The sequence below is a fragment of the Castor canadensis genome, chromosome X (genome assembly GCF_047511655.1).
Source record: "Castor canadensis chromosome X, mCasCan1.hap1v2, whole genome shotgun sequence".
Lineage (NCBI taxonomy): Eukaryota > Metazoa > Chordata > Mammalia > Rodentia > Castoridae > Castor > Castor canadensis.
The window spans coordinates 28,483,738-28,504,695 of NC_133405.1; the positions used below are offsets into that span (position 1 = coordinate 28,483,738).

The following is a 20,958-nucleotide window of genomic DNA, read 5'->3' on the forward strand; positions in this document are numbered from 1 at the left end:
TGGGAGGAACAGAAATAACTTTAAGGACCTGTCAGAGCCTAAATCCTGCATCCATTTTACCAGAGGCAGAGGGAAATCCTGAGCACTCGTGTGAGGAGGTACTTATGGAAAATTATGCTGCCTGACCTGACTTAACTGATCAGCCCTTAAAAAAAAAAAAAAACCCAGATCTAGAATTATACACTAATGGCAGTTCCTTTGTCAAGAATGGTGTCAGACATGCAGGGTTTGCAGTGGTGACAGAATTTGGCATCCTCAAATCAGGTCCTCTTCCTTCTAATACAATTGCTCAACTGACAGAATTAGTGGCCCTAACAGAAGCCCTAAGACTGTCAAAAAAACAGAGAGTAAACATCTATACAGATTCTAAGTATGCCTTCCTAATCCTGCATGCTCATGCAGCCATTTGGAAGAAAAGAGAAATGCTAACTACAAGAGGAACAGCTTCCCATAGGGATAAAAGAGAGGTTACTCTAGTAGTTTTAGGGATAACAACATTAGTTGCAGCCCTTGCTGGAATCAGCTATGGGGTGATTGCCAATCATGTAACTGCAAAAAAACCTAACCAAAGTGGTAGAGGACACCTCAGACCAGGTAGGCCTTGCCATTAAGGACATGCAAAGGTCTTTGTCATCTCTTGCCTGTATGGTAATGGACCACTGCCTGGCCCTAGATTTTCTTTTGGCCAAGTAAGGGTGGGGGGTATATGCCATTGCCAATACTTCCTGTTACACATATATAAACACTTCAGGCATTGTAGAGGAACGTGCAGATTACATTCTCCAACAGGCTAAATGGCTCTGGGAGCAATCTCTTGAAACTCAGGTTTCTACTTAGGTATGGGACCAAATAAAATCCTGGCTTCCCTCCAGGACTTGGTTCCTACCCTTTCTGGGGCCTATAGTTGCCCTTGTCCTCTTGCTTGTGTTTGGGCCTTGCATTTTAAACTTACTTGTCAAGTTTGTTTCTTCTCGCTTAGAATCCATCAAACTACAAATGCCTCTGGTGGAGATGAAAACGACCTACTACCGCGGTCCCCTTGACAACCCCTCTCGAGGTCAGCCCTAATGCTGTGGGCCCCTTCATCGCCCCATCAGCAGGAAGCAGTTACTGAACAGACTTCCTTGTCCCAATCCCTAACAGCAGTTAGGGCTACCATTGAGAGGGGAGAATGTTGGACTGAAGGACAGACTGTGGGAAGTCCCAAAAGGGTGATAAGTGGTCAAGGAGACACTTCTCCTCCCTAAGAAATGCCTGTTTGCATCTGAAAGGCATCTCCACCCTCAGGCAATGCAAATAGGCTATAAAACCTACTCTCCACCCTGGCCCACGGGATCACCGGTTTCTGGGTCCCCCTGCATTCTCCAATATGCAGTCTTTCTCTTCTCTTTTCTCCAACTAAATTCTCTGCAAATAAAATCTTTCTGACCTCTGCTGTTGGAGTCTGCCTGTGCTTTCATTCTCAGAGCAGGCTCAAGAACCCTGAGCATCTGAAATTCCTGTACATGTCATCCGTGCATCACACTGAAGTACCTACCACAAAAAATAGTAGACAGTAAATTTTTATATCACTTTATCTTAGTTTAAAATTACATTTGTACACATATAATATACATAAAATTTAAAATAAGCATAAAATATAATCATAACATATATGCTAAATTTTGTGTTATTTATATTTCTTTGTTTTCAGCTTGTCTCATGTCTTTCTATCCCCTTTCTCTATATTAGTTTTATTTCTACCAACTAAAAAGACATTTCAGGTATAGATCAGTATCAATTAGCAATGCTCTTGATTGTACATGACAGAACACCCATATAACACTGTCTTAAGCAAGAGCAAATTTTAATTATCTCACTTAACAGGAAGGTGAAATAGTCAAGCAGTTTTAGAGTTGCTTCATTAATTCAATATTACTAAAATATCATGTGGGGAAATCTCTTTTTTTTCTAAGTTTAGTAAAATTGCTAGGTCTGGTAGAGATGAACCAACGTGGGTTTCAATACACATGTACATGGAAGCAATGCTAGGAATCTCTCTGTATAGCTATCTTTATCTCAAACTATCAAAAACGCTATGTCTTTCTTATTATCTCTTATGCCTTCTCTTCAATAAATCGGACACAAGACAGTGGAACAGGTTCTTCCTGACAGCAGGAGGGGGGATGACCCAAACCATGTATATAACATGTGAGAAAATAAAAATGATAAAATAAAAAAAACTCACATGACAGTACTACAAAAAGAAGAATTTTAACAGATAAGAAGGCTTTTCTCATGTCTTCTCATATACATAAAAGCTTTAGCCAGATTGTTTGTAAAATTGGTTGTTAAACTATTTATATGCAGTTTTACCATATTGCTTTAGTCACTTAGCAATTTACATTGGAAATGTATCTGGGCCAACAACCATAGCCCAAATACATGACTTAAAAAGCTATATAATATTCTATAACCATACTATAATTTATTCAATCATTTCTCCATTGTGGGATATTCACTTTGGTGCCTTTGAATAGCTCTGCAATTAGCATCTTTGCCGATAGGCTTTCTACACTAGAAATTTCATTTTATTCATTAAATTCCTAGAAGTGAAATTGTTAGATTGAAGATCATATGAATTTTTAACTACAGTAGATGGGTCAGATTACTTTTCAAAAACTTTTAACACCTCATATTTCCACCAGCAATATCTCAGAGCATTTTTCTTTCATCCTTGTCAGCAACAGATACTATTATTTTCATACATTTTATGAGTCTTATGGATGAAGTGGTATCATATTTTTAATTTACTTTGAGTTTCCTTACTGATAAATATGTACACTTTTAATAATATATTTCTCATCAGACTATTCATGCTTTCTTTCTTTTTCTATTAGGTGGTTTGGAATTTTTCTTGTTAGTTTACAAGATACATTGACATAGTATGGATATTAAGCTCTTGTTTGGCATCTATATTACAACATCCAACAAAACTATCATTTGTCTGTAGCTTTATTTATTACATGAAGTTTCTTTTCATGCATTATATCATGGAATATACATAGTGAAGAAGGTCATCCATGTACTTTAGAGTGAATGTGATGGTATATCTACTTTAAAAGATTTTATTTCAAAGTTTGGTTTGGCTTTGTATATCTGTATCAGTTAATATTTTATTTAACTACAATAACAAAAGAAGCAGTAGCTTAGAAAACGTATCGGTTCTCTCCAGTGGGACTTGAAGTGAGTAGAAGTGCTTATAGACTCTTGCAGACAGTTAACCAAGGAAATAGAAATTGTTTGGGTGAATAGGGAAGGCAGCCATATTTAGTGTGACATGTTTTCAGGATCTTCTTCCAGTAGATACTCTTGGTGAATTGCCAAGATCTTTACCAGGCTGGATCATCTATTTCTCAGTTACCATTAGGTGTTAATATGTCAATAGTTCACAGCTGAATCCCTCTCAGAATTTCTATGCGCATAAGTGGATCACTTCATAGAAAATTACTGGAAGGTCATATCCTCCCTAAGGCAGAAGGGCCATGGGAATCAAATATGGCACTGACAGCTACTTCTAGCTGGAACAACATTGGTGTTACATGCTCTCTAGATCCCTCCATGGAATCAGATCCATGCTTGAATACACATTTGTGCACATTGTACAGCTTCTTTCTCCTTTATATGTCTTACCCAGAGCACTTTCTCAACAAATCACATGGAGAATTGCCATATTTAGCAAATAAAAGTAATACACATGCATTTAAATTTGAGCTTCCAGTGCTGAGTTGCCAGTGGGAAGTAGATGCAGGGGTACTATAAGTTCAAAGTCAGTTGGAGCTATACAGTGAGTTCTAGGTTAGCCCAAACTACATAACCAGACTTTGTCTCAAAAAACTAAAAGAAAATTGAGTAAAAACGAGCTTCCAGCAAGGAAGAAATAATTTATTATGAATATATCCCATGCAATATATGAGAAATAGTCACAGTTTTTTCAAAATTCAAAATTAACTGGATACCTTGTATCTTGTTTAGTAAGCTTAATTCACTTGTAGGAAAATCCCTTTCTTAAGCCCTGTTTCTACGGAACTCAACCTAAGTTACTGCTCATCGGTGCCTACATTTAACTTTTTTAATATATGAAAGAAATAAAGCAATCTCATTAGATACATAAGTCTGTTATGTACAGCTCTAGAAACAAGCCAAGAGTCACAAATTAGGATGATTTTATTTAACCCTATTTTGATTTTGGAGTTTACCTATCACTGGCTGTTATTAAAGAACTTTATATGATAAGAGATTTACAATAGCTTGAAGAAGAATGATGTATTTGTCTTTTGCAAAGAAACTGAAAATTAGTTGACCACTTCTTCAATGGAAAAAATAAATTGCATGCTAACTAGTACATTTAAAAAATAAACAATAACAAAAACACAATCTCTTCCTTGAAAACAACACTGGTAATTTACTAAGGATTGAAAAAGTTACTGATTTTAAAAAGTCTTTAATGAAGAGAGAATTTTGAAAACAAATACTTAAAAGGTTTTTTACCTTTTTGTGACTTTGTCCTGAGGGCAACTAAGGTGTATAACTTAGAAAAATGACATGGTCACATGAGACTGTTAATAAAAAAACAATTTTAGAAACAGTATTTCTAAGTTGCTTTTAAAACTCTTCCAAATGAAGCGCTTCAGTAGATACAAACTCATTCTCTGTTCCATTAATTGGCAAGAAAAGCTCCGAGGGCAGAACTTGAAAATTTATTACTTGTACTCTTATCTTATTTTTTCTTATCTTTTTCTTTAATGGCTCCTTTTAATAATTTGTCTTGCAAATTTTAAAATGACTTTCATTATGACTTTTCCATGCATGCCTACAATTTAAAAAATTAAACATAATTGATATCTAGGATTTAAGCATGTATAATTTAAGAAACTAAAACAATAAGCTGCTTCTAATTAGAACTACATAAATTCATGGAGTACCTTTTTGAACTATGATAGCCAGTTAATCCAGATACGGGAAAAATTTAAAAAATCATTAAAGAACCGAACATAAAACAAAACCATTAAATGACTTCATCACCAAGTATAAGCCAAATTTTAAGTGTATAATGAAGATATTTAAAACAAATTAGTATCTTTTTAAGGCGATTTTTTAGCATTTGAATTCAGTGCCTCACACTGGCAAGTGCTCTTGTCACATGAGCCATTATGCCAGCCTCATGCACATTTTTTAATTACTATATTAAAGAACATATTTTAAAATGCTACTTATTTTATTGATTTATTAAGTTTACATTTGTTTGTTAAATAATGTATAAAATCTATTGGTATAGTAATATATATCATATTTAAATAAATTGAAAAATAAAGATGTCTAATTAGATTTTGTGTGTGTGCAAGGGTGGTTGAATTCTCTGCCCAACCTTTTGAGTTCTGACAGGATGTGAACCTCCTTCTAAGACACTCAATTTAACCTGGTGCCCTCAATGCAGATAAACTAAAGCAGATACCTTAAAAGCAACTGAGGCCAATAGGGGAAGGGGACCAGGAACTAGAGAAAAGTTTAGATCAAAAAGAATTAACCTAGAAGGTAACATACATGCACAGGAAATTAATGTGAGTCAACTACCTGTATAGTTATCCTTATCTCAACTAGCAAAAACACTTGGTCCTTCCTATTATTGTTTATACTCTCTCTTCAACAAAATTAGAGATAAGGGCAAAATAGTTTCTGCCAGGTATCGAGGGGGTGGGGGGGAGAGGGAGGAGGTGGAGTGGGTGGTAAGGGAGGGGGTGGGGCAGGGGGGAGAAATGACCCAAGCATTATATGCACATATGAAGAATAAAACAATAAAAATAAAAAAATAAAATAAAATAAAAGAGGCATCTGGAAAGTATATTAACTTCAACCCAGTAACTTGTATGGTTAGAAATAAATATGACTACTCCCTCCCTAAAAAATTGTTGACTCCTACACTTCACTAAAGTTAGATTGCAACCTCCTTAGCTATATTTATGAGAAGACCTTGATGCTAAATAGGCCATTCTGCTAGTTTTATTGAGTACATAGAGTTGTGTATGGTAAAGTAAATAATGTCAAGAAGAGAAAGTTACACTTCCATAGACAGTATTTTCCCTTCCTTGCTGTCAAATGTTCTCATGGCCTCTGTAATGTCAAAAGATAAAGCCTCAGAATTGGAAACACAGACACAAATGTGTTAATGCTACGCCTATTGACAAATAGATTCTTATAACTTCTTTTTAAAATTTTCTCCATACTGACTATTCAATATTAGTATGTTTCATGATTTCTAATTATCTTCTAATTTTTGAATAATTTTACATTCACATACAGAGATCCAGTTCTTTCAGTTCTCTTCAATTAAGAATATAGTAAGGTGTCATGACTGGATATTAGCAAAGAAAAAATAAAGAATATTTCCATCACTACAGTGATACCTATATTATCCGTTTATAGACATGCCCACTTCCCTCCAGCACTCACTTCCTTTGTTAATCACAGAAACAACTGATTTATTCTCTAGTCCTATAAATTTGTCTTTTCAAGGATATTATATAAATAGAACTGGGGGTATTGTTCAATGATGGAGCATTTTCTTAACATGTGTGAAGCACTGCATTCAACCCCTACCACAACAAAAAGAAATCAGCTAGGGCACATCAGGTTGTGTCTATTTCTTGGTTGGCTGTTCTGTTCCTTATATGTGGAGTGTGTGTGTGTGTGTGTGTGTGTGTGTATTACACTATCATGATTACTATAGATCTTTAGTAAGACTTAATAAGGAATTAAGTGGTTCCTTAGTTTATTTATTTTTTCTACAATTGCTTTAGTCATTCCAGGCCTGTTTCTTTCAATATAAATTTTAGACAAATCTGTCTATATGTTGAAACATACACTGATGAGATTTTGATATCAAATCTATAGATCAACTTAAAAAGTATTTATATCTTTATTATGTTGTATCTTCCCATACAGAAATGTGGCATGTATTTAGGTCTTACTTGATTTCATTATTATTTTTATAATTTTTGCTATACATATTCTATACACATTTTGGTGTGTATGTTAATATTTCATTTTACTTACATGATTTTAGAAGCTACTATGCTTTTAATTTATTTCTACATACCATTACGGTTACATAAAAATGCATAATTTCTGTACATTGACCTTGCATTCTATGAACTTGCTGAACTCAAATACTAGTACTTTAAACTATATTTGTAGATTTCTTGGGATTTTCAACATAGGCAATCATTGTATCTGCAATGAGAGACATTTATATTTCTTTCTTATCTGTAGGCTTTATATTTCTGTTTTTTACTTTAAGAGACAGGATAGACAATCCAGTCATAGTTGTTCTTCCCGTATTTCTACTGTTTTCTTATTTTTGTTTTATTTTTATTATTTTCTTTTGCTTTCCTTGAATTATTTAGTCTCAAAAAATTATTTATAATTTCTTAAAATGAGAACTTGAGTATATTTGACCTTTCCTTGTTTCTAATGTAAACATTTAATGCCATAAGTTCTCCTTTTCAGCACTAATTTAGTTGTGTACTGTGTATTTTAATATGTTGTATTTTCACTCTCATCTGTCCTATGCATTATTTTATTTTCTAGGATAGCTTCCTTTTAGACCTATGGATCACTTAGTAGTATGTTCTTTAGTGTTTGGAAATTTTGTTAAATTTCTGTTACTGTTTGCTGATTTGATTGCATATAGTCAAAGAATATACTCTATGAATTCAACATTTAAAACTTGTTGAGGTTGTTTTAAGGCCCAGTATCATCTATCTTTTGAATTTTCCATGTGCATGAGAAAAAGATTTGTATTCGTCTCTTAGTGGGCGGAGAGTACTATATGTGTCCAGTAGGTCCAGGTTAAGTTATACTGTATCTCTGCCAATTTCTTGTTTAGTAGTTTGTTAATTGCTGAGAGACAGCTATTGCTTTGCATATTTTTTTTTAATTCAATCAGTTTTTGCTTTATATATTTTCAGTGTCTGAAGTTGGGCACATATAAATTTAGGACTGTTGTGTCTTCCTTTTAGCATGAAATAATAAACATATTTGACCTATTTCCTTCATTCTAAAGTCCATTGTTTCTGAGATAGCCTCACCTTCAATTTTTTTCATTTTCTTATTTTATTTTTTAAATTTTTAAAATTTTTATTTTTGTACTGGATACACATTGTGGAATTTACAAGAGTTCTTACTCTATATCATACTTGCATTCACCCCCTGCATCATTCTCCTTATCCCCCTCTCCACATTCTTGGAGTTTGAACAGGTCTGATTCATCTTCAATTTTTTATTAATGTTTGTGTTATATATTTGTTTCAAATTGTCATATATATATATATGGATGTATGTTTAAATCTGCCACTTATTGATCTGTTTCCTGGTGTTTTATCTTTTTCTTATTCCTCTGTTAATCCTTTCTCAGTTTAATGTAGGTTATTTGTATGTTTCAGATTTGATCGTTGATTGTTTATGGTGTTGTAATATATTAGTTTGTAAATTTTTTTGATAGTAATATAGGTATTATTATAAAGACATGTAATTTATCATTTTATACTGTAATCATTGTTTTACCACATAAATGAAATTGTGGAAACTATAAGGTCCCTTTACTTTCCCTTCTTTTAAATATCGGTAAGTTTTCCCTCTACATACAGTGAGACTCACATAAATAGTGTTATTATTTTGCTTCAATTATCAAATATAATTTAAGAAACTCATGATAAGTGGGAAAATATATTAAGTTTAATCAAATATATTACCCATTTTGGTACTCTTGAAATTTCAAACATTATTTTATGATCATCTCTGCTCTGAGAACTTCTTTTAGCTATACTTAAAGGCTAAGCTTTCTAGGAACACATTCTCATAGTTTTTCATAATCTAAGAATGTCTTTATTGTACTTTATTCCTGAATATTTTTGCTATATACAGAATTTATGGTTGACATCATTTTCCTTTCAGTATTTCCTTATTGCCTCTGATTTCAGAGAAGAAATCTGCAGACATTCAATTTGATTATTGCCTATAGTTATTGTGGCATTTCTCTGTTTTTAAGATTGTTTTTCTTTGTCTTTATTTATCCAATTTCAATTAGGGTATATCTTGGTGTGGATTTTTTGGCTTTATGCAATTTGCATTCACTTACTATTTTAAATATCACTGTTTCAAGTAGAACAAGACAAGCCCTACTTCTCACCCTCTTACTCAGTCTCTTTGACCTCTATGGATACGGAGGTTCAGCTCCCTACTGGATACCACAGGTAGGGAAAAGGGGAATACTGACTAGTGATGACTCTCAGTGTTTTTTTCAATATCACTTATGCTACGTGGAAATGAAAGCTCACATCCTCACTGAGCTCTTTCAACACTGGTGAATATAGATATTAGTTCTTTTTCTAAAGTGTCTGCTTGCTGGTGAGATGTGGGTGGAAGATTAGCTCATTATATCACCACAGTGACATTATCCCTTTCAAAGAATTGGAGTAGAACATCAGCTTCTCTGTGGGAGAGAATGGAAGTCCTGCTTCCCTCTTGGCCCCATTAACACACTGGCAATAAGAGGCCGGTTAGTTTATCTCTTGGGCTCTTGCTGACAGTTGGGTATATATTGTCTAAAATGTTACCCTTTTGTAAGGCCCACTTTTTCCAGATCATTTGTGTAGGAAGAACATGCTTTTCTTAGAGATTTTTATCATCTCTCTCTGCAGCATTCTGTGTAACAAACATGAGATGCAATAGAGAGGTACTGGGAATTCATCACCTTGCCTTTCTCAAATTCTGAGGTCCCTAATGATAAGTCCTTCTATGTCCTCATCAGTTATAGACTTCCTTTAGATGTTAGTTGTGCTATGTCCAGGGTTTTTGTGTTTTGCTTGTTTTAGTTTTAAGAGAAAAGCCCTGAACGAATGGGGCTACACTATAAAGGCCAGAACTATAAGTCTCCCTTTCTATATCACTATCACAATGTTTTGAATAGTTGAAATATTCACCTTCCAACACTACAAACATAAAGGCATTGCATTATGACCTTTAGAAGGGCATTTAGTGTGTAAAGAGTTACCACTCCATTATCTTTGACAGCACAGAAGTCCTCTTCTTGGTTTTGTGAGCTCTTTGAATGTATGTTATCTTCTGTCATGGGGCACGAGAGGAAGAATTTTCAAAGCCAAATTGTGTTGAAGTCTAAGTTTCATACACCTGGCTGGTAGAAAATCTGATACTGATCATTTCAAGAATTACATCTCCTCTCTATGGGATGTTATTAGGCTTTGGACACTTGGTCTCAGGAAAAAAGGTCTTGTTTGCCATGTATATATTGCCATTCTTCATTGTATTACCAGATGACACTGGGACAATCTACACAAGTCCTTGCTAGTCAGCCTAGCTGCTGCTCTGGAAAGGCTTTGCAACTGCCCATTTCAGCAAGCATTTTCACTGATCACTGATAATTTTAGAGTCCTTCACACCGCCTTTAGTGTTTATAATCTTGCCATCCAATTTCTACAGATGTCTCACACCCACATACCATGATTTGTGGTGATGCAAGGAAGTGTGGTTTTTATCTCTATCACCACCAGAACCTTTCACTTATTTCTGGATTCAGACTACTTGGGTTCACGTAACTATACATTGGCTATGGAAAAAAAAATCATACTCTCTCCAAGCCTCAATTTCCTCCCTGACAAAATGAGGATTATAATAGTAGATTAAACAAGAGAATATTAGCAAATGTCCTGTAACAATGCTTGTTCAAATAATAATATAGTAAAAACATAAGATAATAGTAAAGCTTAATGAGATCTATATCCCTAATACACTGTAGGTACAGTTTCCATGCTTGGAACACTTACTCTCTATTTACCTGCAAAGTCTGTCACAGTATTCACCTAAATAAGATCTACTTTCAGGATAACCCTAAAATAGCCTAAAGATTTTAATACCCTACCTGAAAAACATCCTGCTTCCACCTGGGTCAGAAGAGCATAGATCAGTGATTCTCAAAGACTCTTCTAAATCTTTTCATCAGATATTTAGGGAAAGAACCCAGGGATATTCATGTTTATTAAGTTGTCCCTGTGATTTTAATGTGCACTAAAATTCATGAGCCATTTATCTACACTGTCTGTGCCTGTTCACATATGTATGCCTCTTTCTGACGTGTCTATTCATCCCATACCTACTTTCAAAAACAAAATGCAGTTCCCACTTATTCACCACTTCTGGATTCCACCTTTTCTTTGCAATAGGATGAATAATACAGGGAAGAATTCTAACTGTGGTGAAGCAGAATGTTGGGGAGCAGATACCCACCAGCCTGACTCACAAGAATGACAGCAAGAACCTATGGTTTCACTTGAAAAAAGACTAGGAGAAAGGGAAAGAAAATCAGGGAAATGTACAAGGCCAGTTGGGGAAGTGAAACCAACAAAGTAGTTAACATTGTCTCTTCTGATTGGCCAGAAAAATTAATTTATCCCCATAAACACCCATCACAAACACCCCTTCAACAAACTAGATTTTTGTGGAGGCGTTTTGGGGCATGTGCAGATTTGGTGTCGGTCACCCCCCTGTCTGTCCAACACGTGTGACTCATTAGGTATGGGCCTGCCACTGAATTGGTTGTTTAGAAGAAATAAAGCAAATAGGAAATTTTCCACGACTTAGGGCCTTGCACTTGCTAGGCAGGTACTATACCACTTGAGCCACCCTTCCTCATACTTTCATTTATTTTTAAGATAGGGTGTTACTTTTATGCTCAGGTCATCTTAGCTGTGATGACCAGTACATAAAACACTTCCCAGCGTTATTTTATTGGTTGAGATGGGGTTTTCCAAACTTATTGCCTGAACTGTCCTTTAACCAAGACCCTCCTCATCTCTATTCCTGAATAGGTAGGATTACAGACATCAGCCACCATGTCTAGCTTCTTGTGGAACATTCTTTATTTCCTTCTCTGCTTGTAAAAAAATTATGTTCATCCATTTCATACCAGTTCCAAAGCCTCAGGGAGCTCTGCCCAAGGTCCTGGGCTTCTGGCTGACAATGGGGACATTAACCCTTCCTCCTAGGAGTAGGGAAAATGTTGTTCCTCCCCTGTACTGTTCCACACCACTTCCTTAGGACCCTGAGGTTCAAGAGAAGTCAAGAACTCCAAAGAATCCCTTCATCTTCCCTCTCCTCCAGCATTATCACAGACTACCAGTTTCAAAAGGCTGTGACCAACTAAGGAGTGTTAGACCACAGGCAAGCTCAATGGTGAGGCTCAAAGATCTGCCATTTGGCGTGTGCTCATCAGGGTATTGTGATACAGGAGAGGGAAAATATTCAGGTGAAACTATATAAGACATCACAAGTAGAGAGGATGAGACAGGAGAAACTACACAAAAGAACAAGGAATACTTGTTCTGATACTTTCCACTCCCCCTCCCCAATTTCCTGGTAAATTCAATTTCTAATATTAGTGAAAGTTCTCAGGTTTACAACAAAATCATTTTTATTTCTTCCTATAAATCATGGTCAACAAGGCTTGACTATATTTTAGGGTTCAGATTTTATTCCTGTAGGAATTGTACGGCTAAATTGACTGTGGCTGTGAGGGTTCCTAAACGTGACTTGTTAGATACTGGGAATACTGCGCTTAACAAATCAACTCTGGAAGCTCCACCCCTGTTCGAACTACTTTACCCCCTCTCCTTCCTCCACCCACTTCTGCCCCCTACTGCCACCTTCTGGCTGGCGTGCCTGAACTATCCTGCCCCTCACCACTTCCACGCCGCTACTACATTCCCACAGACGCCACCACCCTTACACCGTGCTCCTCTCTGATTCCACTTTCTTCGCTGGCTCCACCGCATCAGCCTCCACGGCCGCCAACGCACGCCATACTCGGTAGATTCGGCGCCCCGCGGTCGCTCCAGCCTCTTGGCCCTTGGGACCCAGCTCTCCCGGCTGACACAGAGACGCTGCCATCCCAGCCACCTCTACAGCCTGCGTGGGTGCCACGCGGTGCCGCCGCCGCCGCCGCCGCCGCCGCCGCACCGCCGCCGCCGCCGCCGCCGCCGCCGCCGCCGCGCCGCCGGCACCGCCGCCGCCGCCGCCGCCCACCATGGCCCCTCAGCAAACAGGTAGCAGGAAGCGGAAAGCAACCGCGGTGGAGGAGGGCGCCGGGGGTTCCTCGTCTCAAGGCTTGGAGGCGGTGGGCCAGGGAGAGGAGCCGCCGCTGTCCAACAGGCAGAGGCGGCCGGCGGCGCGGCACTCTCTCGTGCACTACCTGAAGGGCCGCGCGGTGGGCGCGCGGGGCCACGCCGGGCTCCCGGGCTTCGAGGGCGAGCTGCGCGGCTACGCGGTGCTGAGGCTGCCCGAGCTGCTGACCGAGCGCCAGCTGGCCCTGGGCACCCTCAACAAGGTGTTCGCGTCGCAGTGGCTGAATGCCAGGCAGGTGGTGTGTGGCACTAAGTGCAACACGCTCTTCGTGGTGGATGTGCAGTCGGGCCACATCACGCGCATCCCGCTCCTGCGGGACAGGGGGCCCAGCCTGGCGCGGGCACAACCCGCCTGTGGCATCCACGCCATCGAGCTCAATCCCTCCAAGACGCTTCTGGCCACCGGAGGCGAAAACCCCAATAGCCTGGCGATCTACCAGCTGCCCACCCTCGACCCGGTGTTCCTGGGCGACTGCCAAGGTCACAAGGACTGGATTTTTGCTATCGCTTGGATGAGTGACACCGTGGCCGTGAGTGGCTCCCGCGATGGCACCTTAGCACTGTGGCGGGTGGACCCTGACATGTTCAGTTCCAGCGATGTGGGGCTTCCTGTGTATACACACATCCATCCAAACGACATGGAGGCCATCCCCAGAGCAGTCACCAGTCCTGGTAACCGCAAAGTAAGAGCCCTAACTTTCAACAGCAAAAATCAGGAGCTGGGAGCCTTGTCCCTGGATGGCTACTTCCACCTGTGGAAACCTGAGAGTTCCCTGACCAGGCTTCTGTCCATCAGGCTGCCCTACTGTAGAGAGAACCTGTGCCTGACCTATTGTGATGAGTTTTCCCTTTATGCGGTGGGCTCCCAGTCTCACCTTTCCTTCTTGGATCTGCGCCAGCGTCTGCGGAATATGATAACTGTGTGTACCCGAGATGGCGGCACAGGTGTGCGCTCATTGAGCTTCTACCAGAACATGGCTACCGTGGGTACGGGCCATGGCTCACTGCTCTTTTATGATGTCCGTGCCCAGAAGTTCCTAGAAGAGAGGTCTTCAAGGAGTCCACACTCTTTTCCCAAACCCACAGGGAGAAACCTGAAACTCAACTGCGGCAGAGGCTGGCTCAACCATGATGATTTCTGGGCGAACTACTTTGGTGACATGGAGGAATTTCCCAATGCACTGTACACCCACTGCTACAACTGGCCCGAGATGAAACTTTTTGCTGCTGGGGGACCACTACCTTCAGGTCTTCATGGGAATTATGCGGGCCTCTGGAGCTAAGAATTGTTGCCTCCTTGTCAAAAGTAGGCAGATTAACTTTTCAGTTTAGCCTAATAGCCCTTCTTGTTGTGGCATTTGTGATTTTAACTCTATGTGTCTTGTCTTCCAGGTGGAACTGGCCCAACTTAACCCCACACACTTTACTTGTAAGAAGAAAGAAGGGATGGAGCCTCAAAAGTTGACTTTAAGACTTCCACTCCTTTCCAACACCACCATACTCTCAACTTTTCATACAGATACTTTGGATTAATCCTTAGTTGTGTTCAGTGTTTGAAAAATTTGCATATTCTCTGTCTATAAGGAGAGCCAGTCATGGTCTTAGAGTTAGATACATTTTCTTTTTTTCTTTGCCAATATTAAAACAATATCATTTTAGTTATTTTTCATTGCAAATATATGGTATAGTAAGAACATTTTCTAATAAACAAGGTTTGGAATCGGTTCTAGAGAGCCAACCATAGTTTTATAGCATTGGTCCTATTGGAAGAAACATTCCAAGTAGAATACCTAGTTTTGGAACCATTTCATTGCAAATTGTGATCATAGTGTACATAGTTTGTATATTGTTGGTACTAGAATGCTTTTTTTAGATTATTCTCTGGAAAATGTTGTCATAAAAATCTTGTGTTTCTATCAAAATCTCAATTGGTTAAGACATTTTAGCTATTCGGTAGTTGAGCTTACTTGAAGGCTCAAAATTAATCTGAAAAACCAAATCAATCTTTTTATCTTTCAAGCTTTGTGTTTATGCAATCTGTCCTTAAATTGATAGATTAATATGTATTTTTCTACTTGCCTTGTACTATCAAGACTTGTAAATATGTTTAAATATTTCTGGTTGGAGAACTTGTACAGAATTTCAGTGCCATCATTCAAAGTAAGGATTCTAAGTATATGTGTAGAATGTATGGCAGACTGGGCAGAAATATGCTAATCCAAGATATAGACAGTATATCTTTGATATGTCTATTTTTAATACATATGTTATATCTGAGCATATTTAAAATTTTGCATTTCTGCGTATGAGTTAAGTTACAACATAAAAACTTGCAAAAATGAAAAATGAGCCTATTCAGCTTACTCTGAAAGAAACCTTTCAATATATAAACTCCAAAGTAATAAGAATTTATTTTGTGAATTTCAAATATTCGTAACTGAAGCAGCATACATATATTATTAAAAGTAGTGATTTTCCTACTCTCAATGTGATAATATAATAAACACAGGACATTTTTTTCAAGAGCCGCTAGAGATTAAAAATTAACAGGTTATGTTGAGGAAATGAACTTCCAGGCTTAAACACAAATAGTGGAAGGTTTTACAAACATGCTGTGTACATTCCAGTACATTGGAAGTGAGAAAGTATATTGGGTCTTCCTCAAAACTTGCAAGTTTGTGTTAACCTTGGATTGGAATTTCGTAATGATTTCTTTGCCTTAAATGTTTGGCCCTCATGCTGCCTTTGTGTCCATACACTACGTACTATTCAGTCACAAACCTGAACCAAGTAATACAATGAAGGGTCTAAAAGTGAGTTAAGAAATACAAAAAGGCAGCTTTTGTTTATAGAGATTATCGGTATTATAAACTCTCATAGGTTTGTCTTATAAAATTATATAGTTTGTTACATATCAGTAAAATGTATTTGCATGCATGTATGTGTCTCCAATTCAGTTATAAAAAACTTGAGAGTAAGAAATGTATTTTTTCTCATTTCTCCACAAATGCCTAGTGAATCAAAATAATCAGTTATTATTTATTGAATGATTATTTTTTTCATTGTAAATTCACTGAATTTTTTGGAGACCTAAAGTTCAAGGTTTTAAATAAATACTTATTGTTGAATAACATAGACTCTCCTGTGTACTCCTGTTTTTCTTAAATTTTTCCTAATTCATTTCCAAGTCAGGCCAGGTACTTTATGCATTCATGAATTTACTAGTATGTACTTTTGAGACAAAGAAGGAAATGTATAAATTTCATATACCACTGGAAATCAGTCTTGTAACATGCAAACACTTAGATTTTAGTATTTCTTTAAAATATTTTTTGTCAGAAAGGCTTGAATATTTGAAAAAGTTTTACAGTTTTTTTAACTTAAAAATATATTTGCCAAAATTTTCTGTTACTTAACAACTTAAACAAGTATATACTGTGAATCTTCTTATAAATGCTAGGGCATTTTTATGGTGTTTTGTAATTGTTGTGGGGCATTGTGAAAACATTTTCAGAAGAAATATCACTTTATGTTGGATGGAATTTTAAAGAAAAATGCCAGACACGTCTATATTCTGATTTCTTCCCTGGCTTGGTCCTTACCATTATTAATGGCTTAGTCAAAATTTTATTATATATTATAGTATATATTTTTGAATAAATAACTGAACAATGATTATATTCATATTTTATAGATTTCCACTTAAAGTATGTAGTTCTGACATAAAGTGATCTACAGAACTAAAAATAACATTATAGACTGTGATTGTGAAAAAATTTTAATAATGCCATGCCAATATTCCAGGTAACATAAATCCAATTCATTTGAAATTTATACGGGAATGCAACTGTATGCACAAATTTCTTATCACTGCTGCCTGAAAACCTTTGTATTCATTTCCCATGTAGATTTCTGTCTCAAAAGTTTATTTTTCTCACCTTAACCCTTTGGAATTATTTAATTTCTGTTTTTTTAAGCATCAACAAAGGATTTACTAGCAAGAATAGCAAATGAAACAAATCGAGGTGAGTTCACTGTAAGAAATTCATCTGTTAAATATACTCTAGCATTTATTATAAACAGTTTAATTCTTCAGAGGTTGATTTTTATCTGCCTTTATTCAGTGTTGAATCAGTTGTCAAAAGTTTCTATTAATTGCTAATTCAAAGAGATTTTCAAAAGCAATTCACAAAGCCCTCCAACCACCCTAGATGTTTTATTGATAGCTTCCTAATCTCTCCAAGTATTAGGTAATCCAGCTAAATGTAGGTGATATTTAAAAACAACAACAACAAAAAACATGCCACTGTGTGAACTGCTCAGTGATAAAGTTCATTGAGAACTCCATAGACTAATATGAAGCAGAGGCTGCATAGGTCACAGGTGTTTGCTGTAAGGGATGTTATTTTTAAATCTTCTCAAAGGACTTCCAATAAGTATTGCCCACTACCGGACTGCTGCAAACCAAGAGACACCTAGCATTGGAATTGGCATCAATGAAAGGACAGTGTGTTTTTAGGAAGGAGAGTGCCAGAAAACAGGTTGAACCTTAGGAAACCAGGATCTTTAACTGCTAGGTTTATTTTTTTACTTGGTCTTTGCTTCTTATGTCCTTTACCTATTTTTTTTCTTTTAAATTCTCTGCCTTCCCATACACAACTAAGCATTTCTTTATATATCCACTGTGAATGTTTTGTTACTATTTTTCTTAAGGCACTTGTCAGATTGTAATGCAGTTAATTGTGTGGGAAGCTTAACTGTCTTTCCCTTCTGAACCTATATGGTACTTGGGTGTCCAGTAATTTTTAGAATTAAACACCAGATGTGAGACTGTATACTTACATAATCCTAAAGAATTGACCAAAAACTTATATTGATGTAGCAGTAATATCTGTCTAGGTGCTTGATTCAGTTATATTCAGACTGTATCACATTGGACACATTAACACATACTTTAAAACTGAGAGATGTTCAAATCTCAACTTAGACTTACTGTATCAGAATTTCCTTGTCACAACACCATTTTATTTGAGTGTTTTCAAGTTAATCCATTCAAAAAAATAAGACAGCAACAAAAATAACATCTGTCTTACAGATATATGGTGTATCAGAGAAGAAAGATAGCTAACTCATTAGTTACCAAACCCCACAAATATATATAGAGAGAGATTTTTTCTTTTTTTTAATTTCTATTTTTTTATTATTCATATGTGCATACAATGCTTGGGTCATTTCTCCCCCATCCGCTCCCTTACCACCCACTCCACCCCCTCCCTCTCCCCCATCCCCTCCATTACCACCCACTCCACCCCCTCCCTCTCCCCCCCACCCCCTCGATACCTGGCAGAAACTATTTTGTCCTTATCTCTAATTTTGTTGAAGAGAGAGTTATATATATAGATTTATGAGTCTATACTTAGTGCAATGAGAATATGGGAAGACTACTAATTAATACTACCAGGTATGGTTATAGAGAGATCCCCAAAGACGTGTGCTTCACATGCATGTGGAAAATAAGAGTGGAGAAAGAAAACCAATATTGGCTTGAAGGTATATTGTGGGTGGAATGTATGGGCACATATCCATATCCAGAGCAATTATAATTTGGTCTCATGGAATTTGAAGTTACTATGAAAATGTCTGGTTGCCAGGTAGAAATGTGGATCTGGAGTTCATAAGAGTGGTGTGTGAGAGAAATACAGGTATTAGACTCATCAATAAAAAAAAAACTGGTATTTGAGAGAAGCAGAGAGGAGTTAATATCACAAAAGTTAGTTTTTCTGATTTCATTACAAAATTCACCTATCTTTAGCAGTTCTGCACATGGACAAACATATGATTTACTATATGCCTTGTGCATAGTAGGTAATTAATAGCTTGTAGGTAGGTGGCCAGATAGAATGATCATTTAGTGAATATTAAGCACTAGTTAGTAGCCCCAAGAAACAATATTTCATCTTTTCAGTTGTTAATGATCAACTTTTAAATGTCCCTAATGCAATCAGATTAACCAAAGAAGGTAAAGGAAATCTGTCAACTGTTGTGTTTTAAGTGAATTAAAAACCTGTGTTTTGGTTAGATGTATTTTTGCATCCTTTATAGCATATAGGCCATTCTACATTTGGGCAAGAAGAAAGCTAAATATTGATGATAACCTTCCTTACAAATGACTTTTTGTTTTTCCATTTTGGAAGTACAGTCCAGTGAAGCAAACACATTGATGATGTCAATGAGAGTAATGGTGCTATTTTCACCCGTTCTAATGCCATTTTTATGCCATTCTCTGTTTCAACCTAAGGCATTAAAGTTTCATGCTGATTAAATTTTAACATCTAAATTGCCCTTTTATGTTACATACAAATGATAAACTTGAATGTTCTAGTCAGAGGGCAGCAACTTTAGCTTCCTCTAGGTTCCTAGTAAATATACCAAATAACATCCCCCCATACCTCAGAAATAACTCATTTTGTTTCTCCTTTACTTGCCCAGAGATTAGGGATTGAATGTGGATTTTTGTTTCATATTGTAACTTACATGATGAAAACTAGATCTCATTTTACAAAATAGATGCATTCTTTGACATTTGTATATGAAGCATAACTTTGAAAACGGAATGATACATTCCTCCACTGACTTACATTATAATTTTAGAAGTGTCATCTTTATTACAGATTGATTTCCAATTGACAGTGGTTTCTAGCATGTTGTGACTGCCTCCATTTCTGAGAGTTGTGTTTTAGTGTTCAAATAAAAGCTACATGAAACAACGGAATCCTTTAAACAGTACAAAAGAATACTCTTGGAATGTAATAAATTAAGCTCTGACTCATTTCTATAGAAAATAGAATTTCTTAGACTGGAGAAGTGGTTCAAGTGGCAGAGTACCTGCCTACCAAGCATAAGGCACTGAGTTCAAATCCCAGTACCACCAGAAAAACCCAGAATTTCTTAAAATAGCATAGCCTATAACTTGATTAGCTTTGTATGTATTTATTACAAACCAGAGCAAATTCTAAGATACGTTGTGTCTAAAAGAGCTCTCTTTTACCTCTGTTTCTTCTTTTGACTTAGAAAATGACAAATAATCCTTTGTCTTTCCTCACTACTTTAACTTTTACAAAACAGAGTATTTAAATTAGTTTATAAAAAACTTAATTTAGGCTCTGGTGGCTCACACCTGTAATCTTAGCCAGTCAGGCAGCAGATATCAGGAGGACAGTGATTCAAGGTCAGCCTGGGCAAATACTTCTCAAGACCCTATCTCAGAAAATACTCAACACAAAAAAGGTCTGGCAGAGTGGTCCAAGTAATACAGTGTCTGCCTAGCAAGCTTCAGGCCCTGAGTTCAAACCTCAGTACCACCAAAAAAAATGATTACTGAGGTATTATCATGCTAGATGGAAGCGTGGCTCTAGAAATGACAAGAAAGAATGTAAAGGTTTCCTTTGTGTTTTTAAGGATCAGGGACAATTTTGCATTTTTAGTTGTAATTGTGGTAAAATACATATAACAAAATTTATCACATTAACCATTTTTGAATTTACAGTTCAATCACATTGAGTATATTCACATTGTTGCATAGACAATCTTCACCACATTCTTGCAATACTGGAACACTATGTCCATTAAGGAACAGCTCCCATTCCTCTTTTTCTCCCCAGACCTTGGAAACCACCATTCTATTTTCTTACCTCTATGACTCTGAGTACTCTAAGTAGTTCATTTT

At 36.9% G+C, this 20,958-nt stretch overlaps 1 protein-coding gene across 1 annotated transcript; it reads left to right on the forward strand.

Annotated features, from left to right (window-relative positions):
* Positions 1–13,118: 13,118 nt before the first annotated feature.
* Positions 13,119–16,328, forward strand: LOC109675211 (DDB1- and CUL4-associated factor 12-like protein 2). The gene is made up of 2 exons (XM_074063102.1): positions 13,119–14,538; positions 14,625–16,328. Exon 1 carries the CDS (start codon positions 13,136–13,138, stop codon positions 14,513–14,515), a length of 1,380 nt encoding a protein of 459 aa, XP_073919203.1. The 5' UTR covers positions 13,119–13,135; the 3' UTR covers positions 14,516–14,538; positions 14,625–16,328.
* The last annotated feature ends 4,630 nt before the right edge of the window (positions 16,329–20,958 follow it).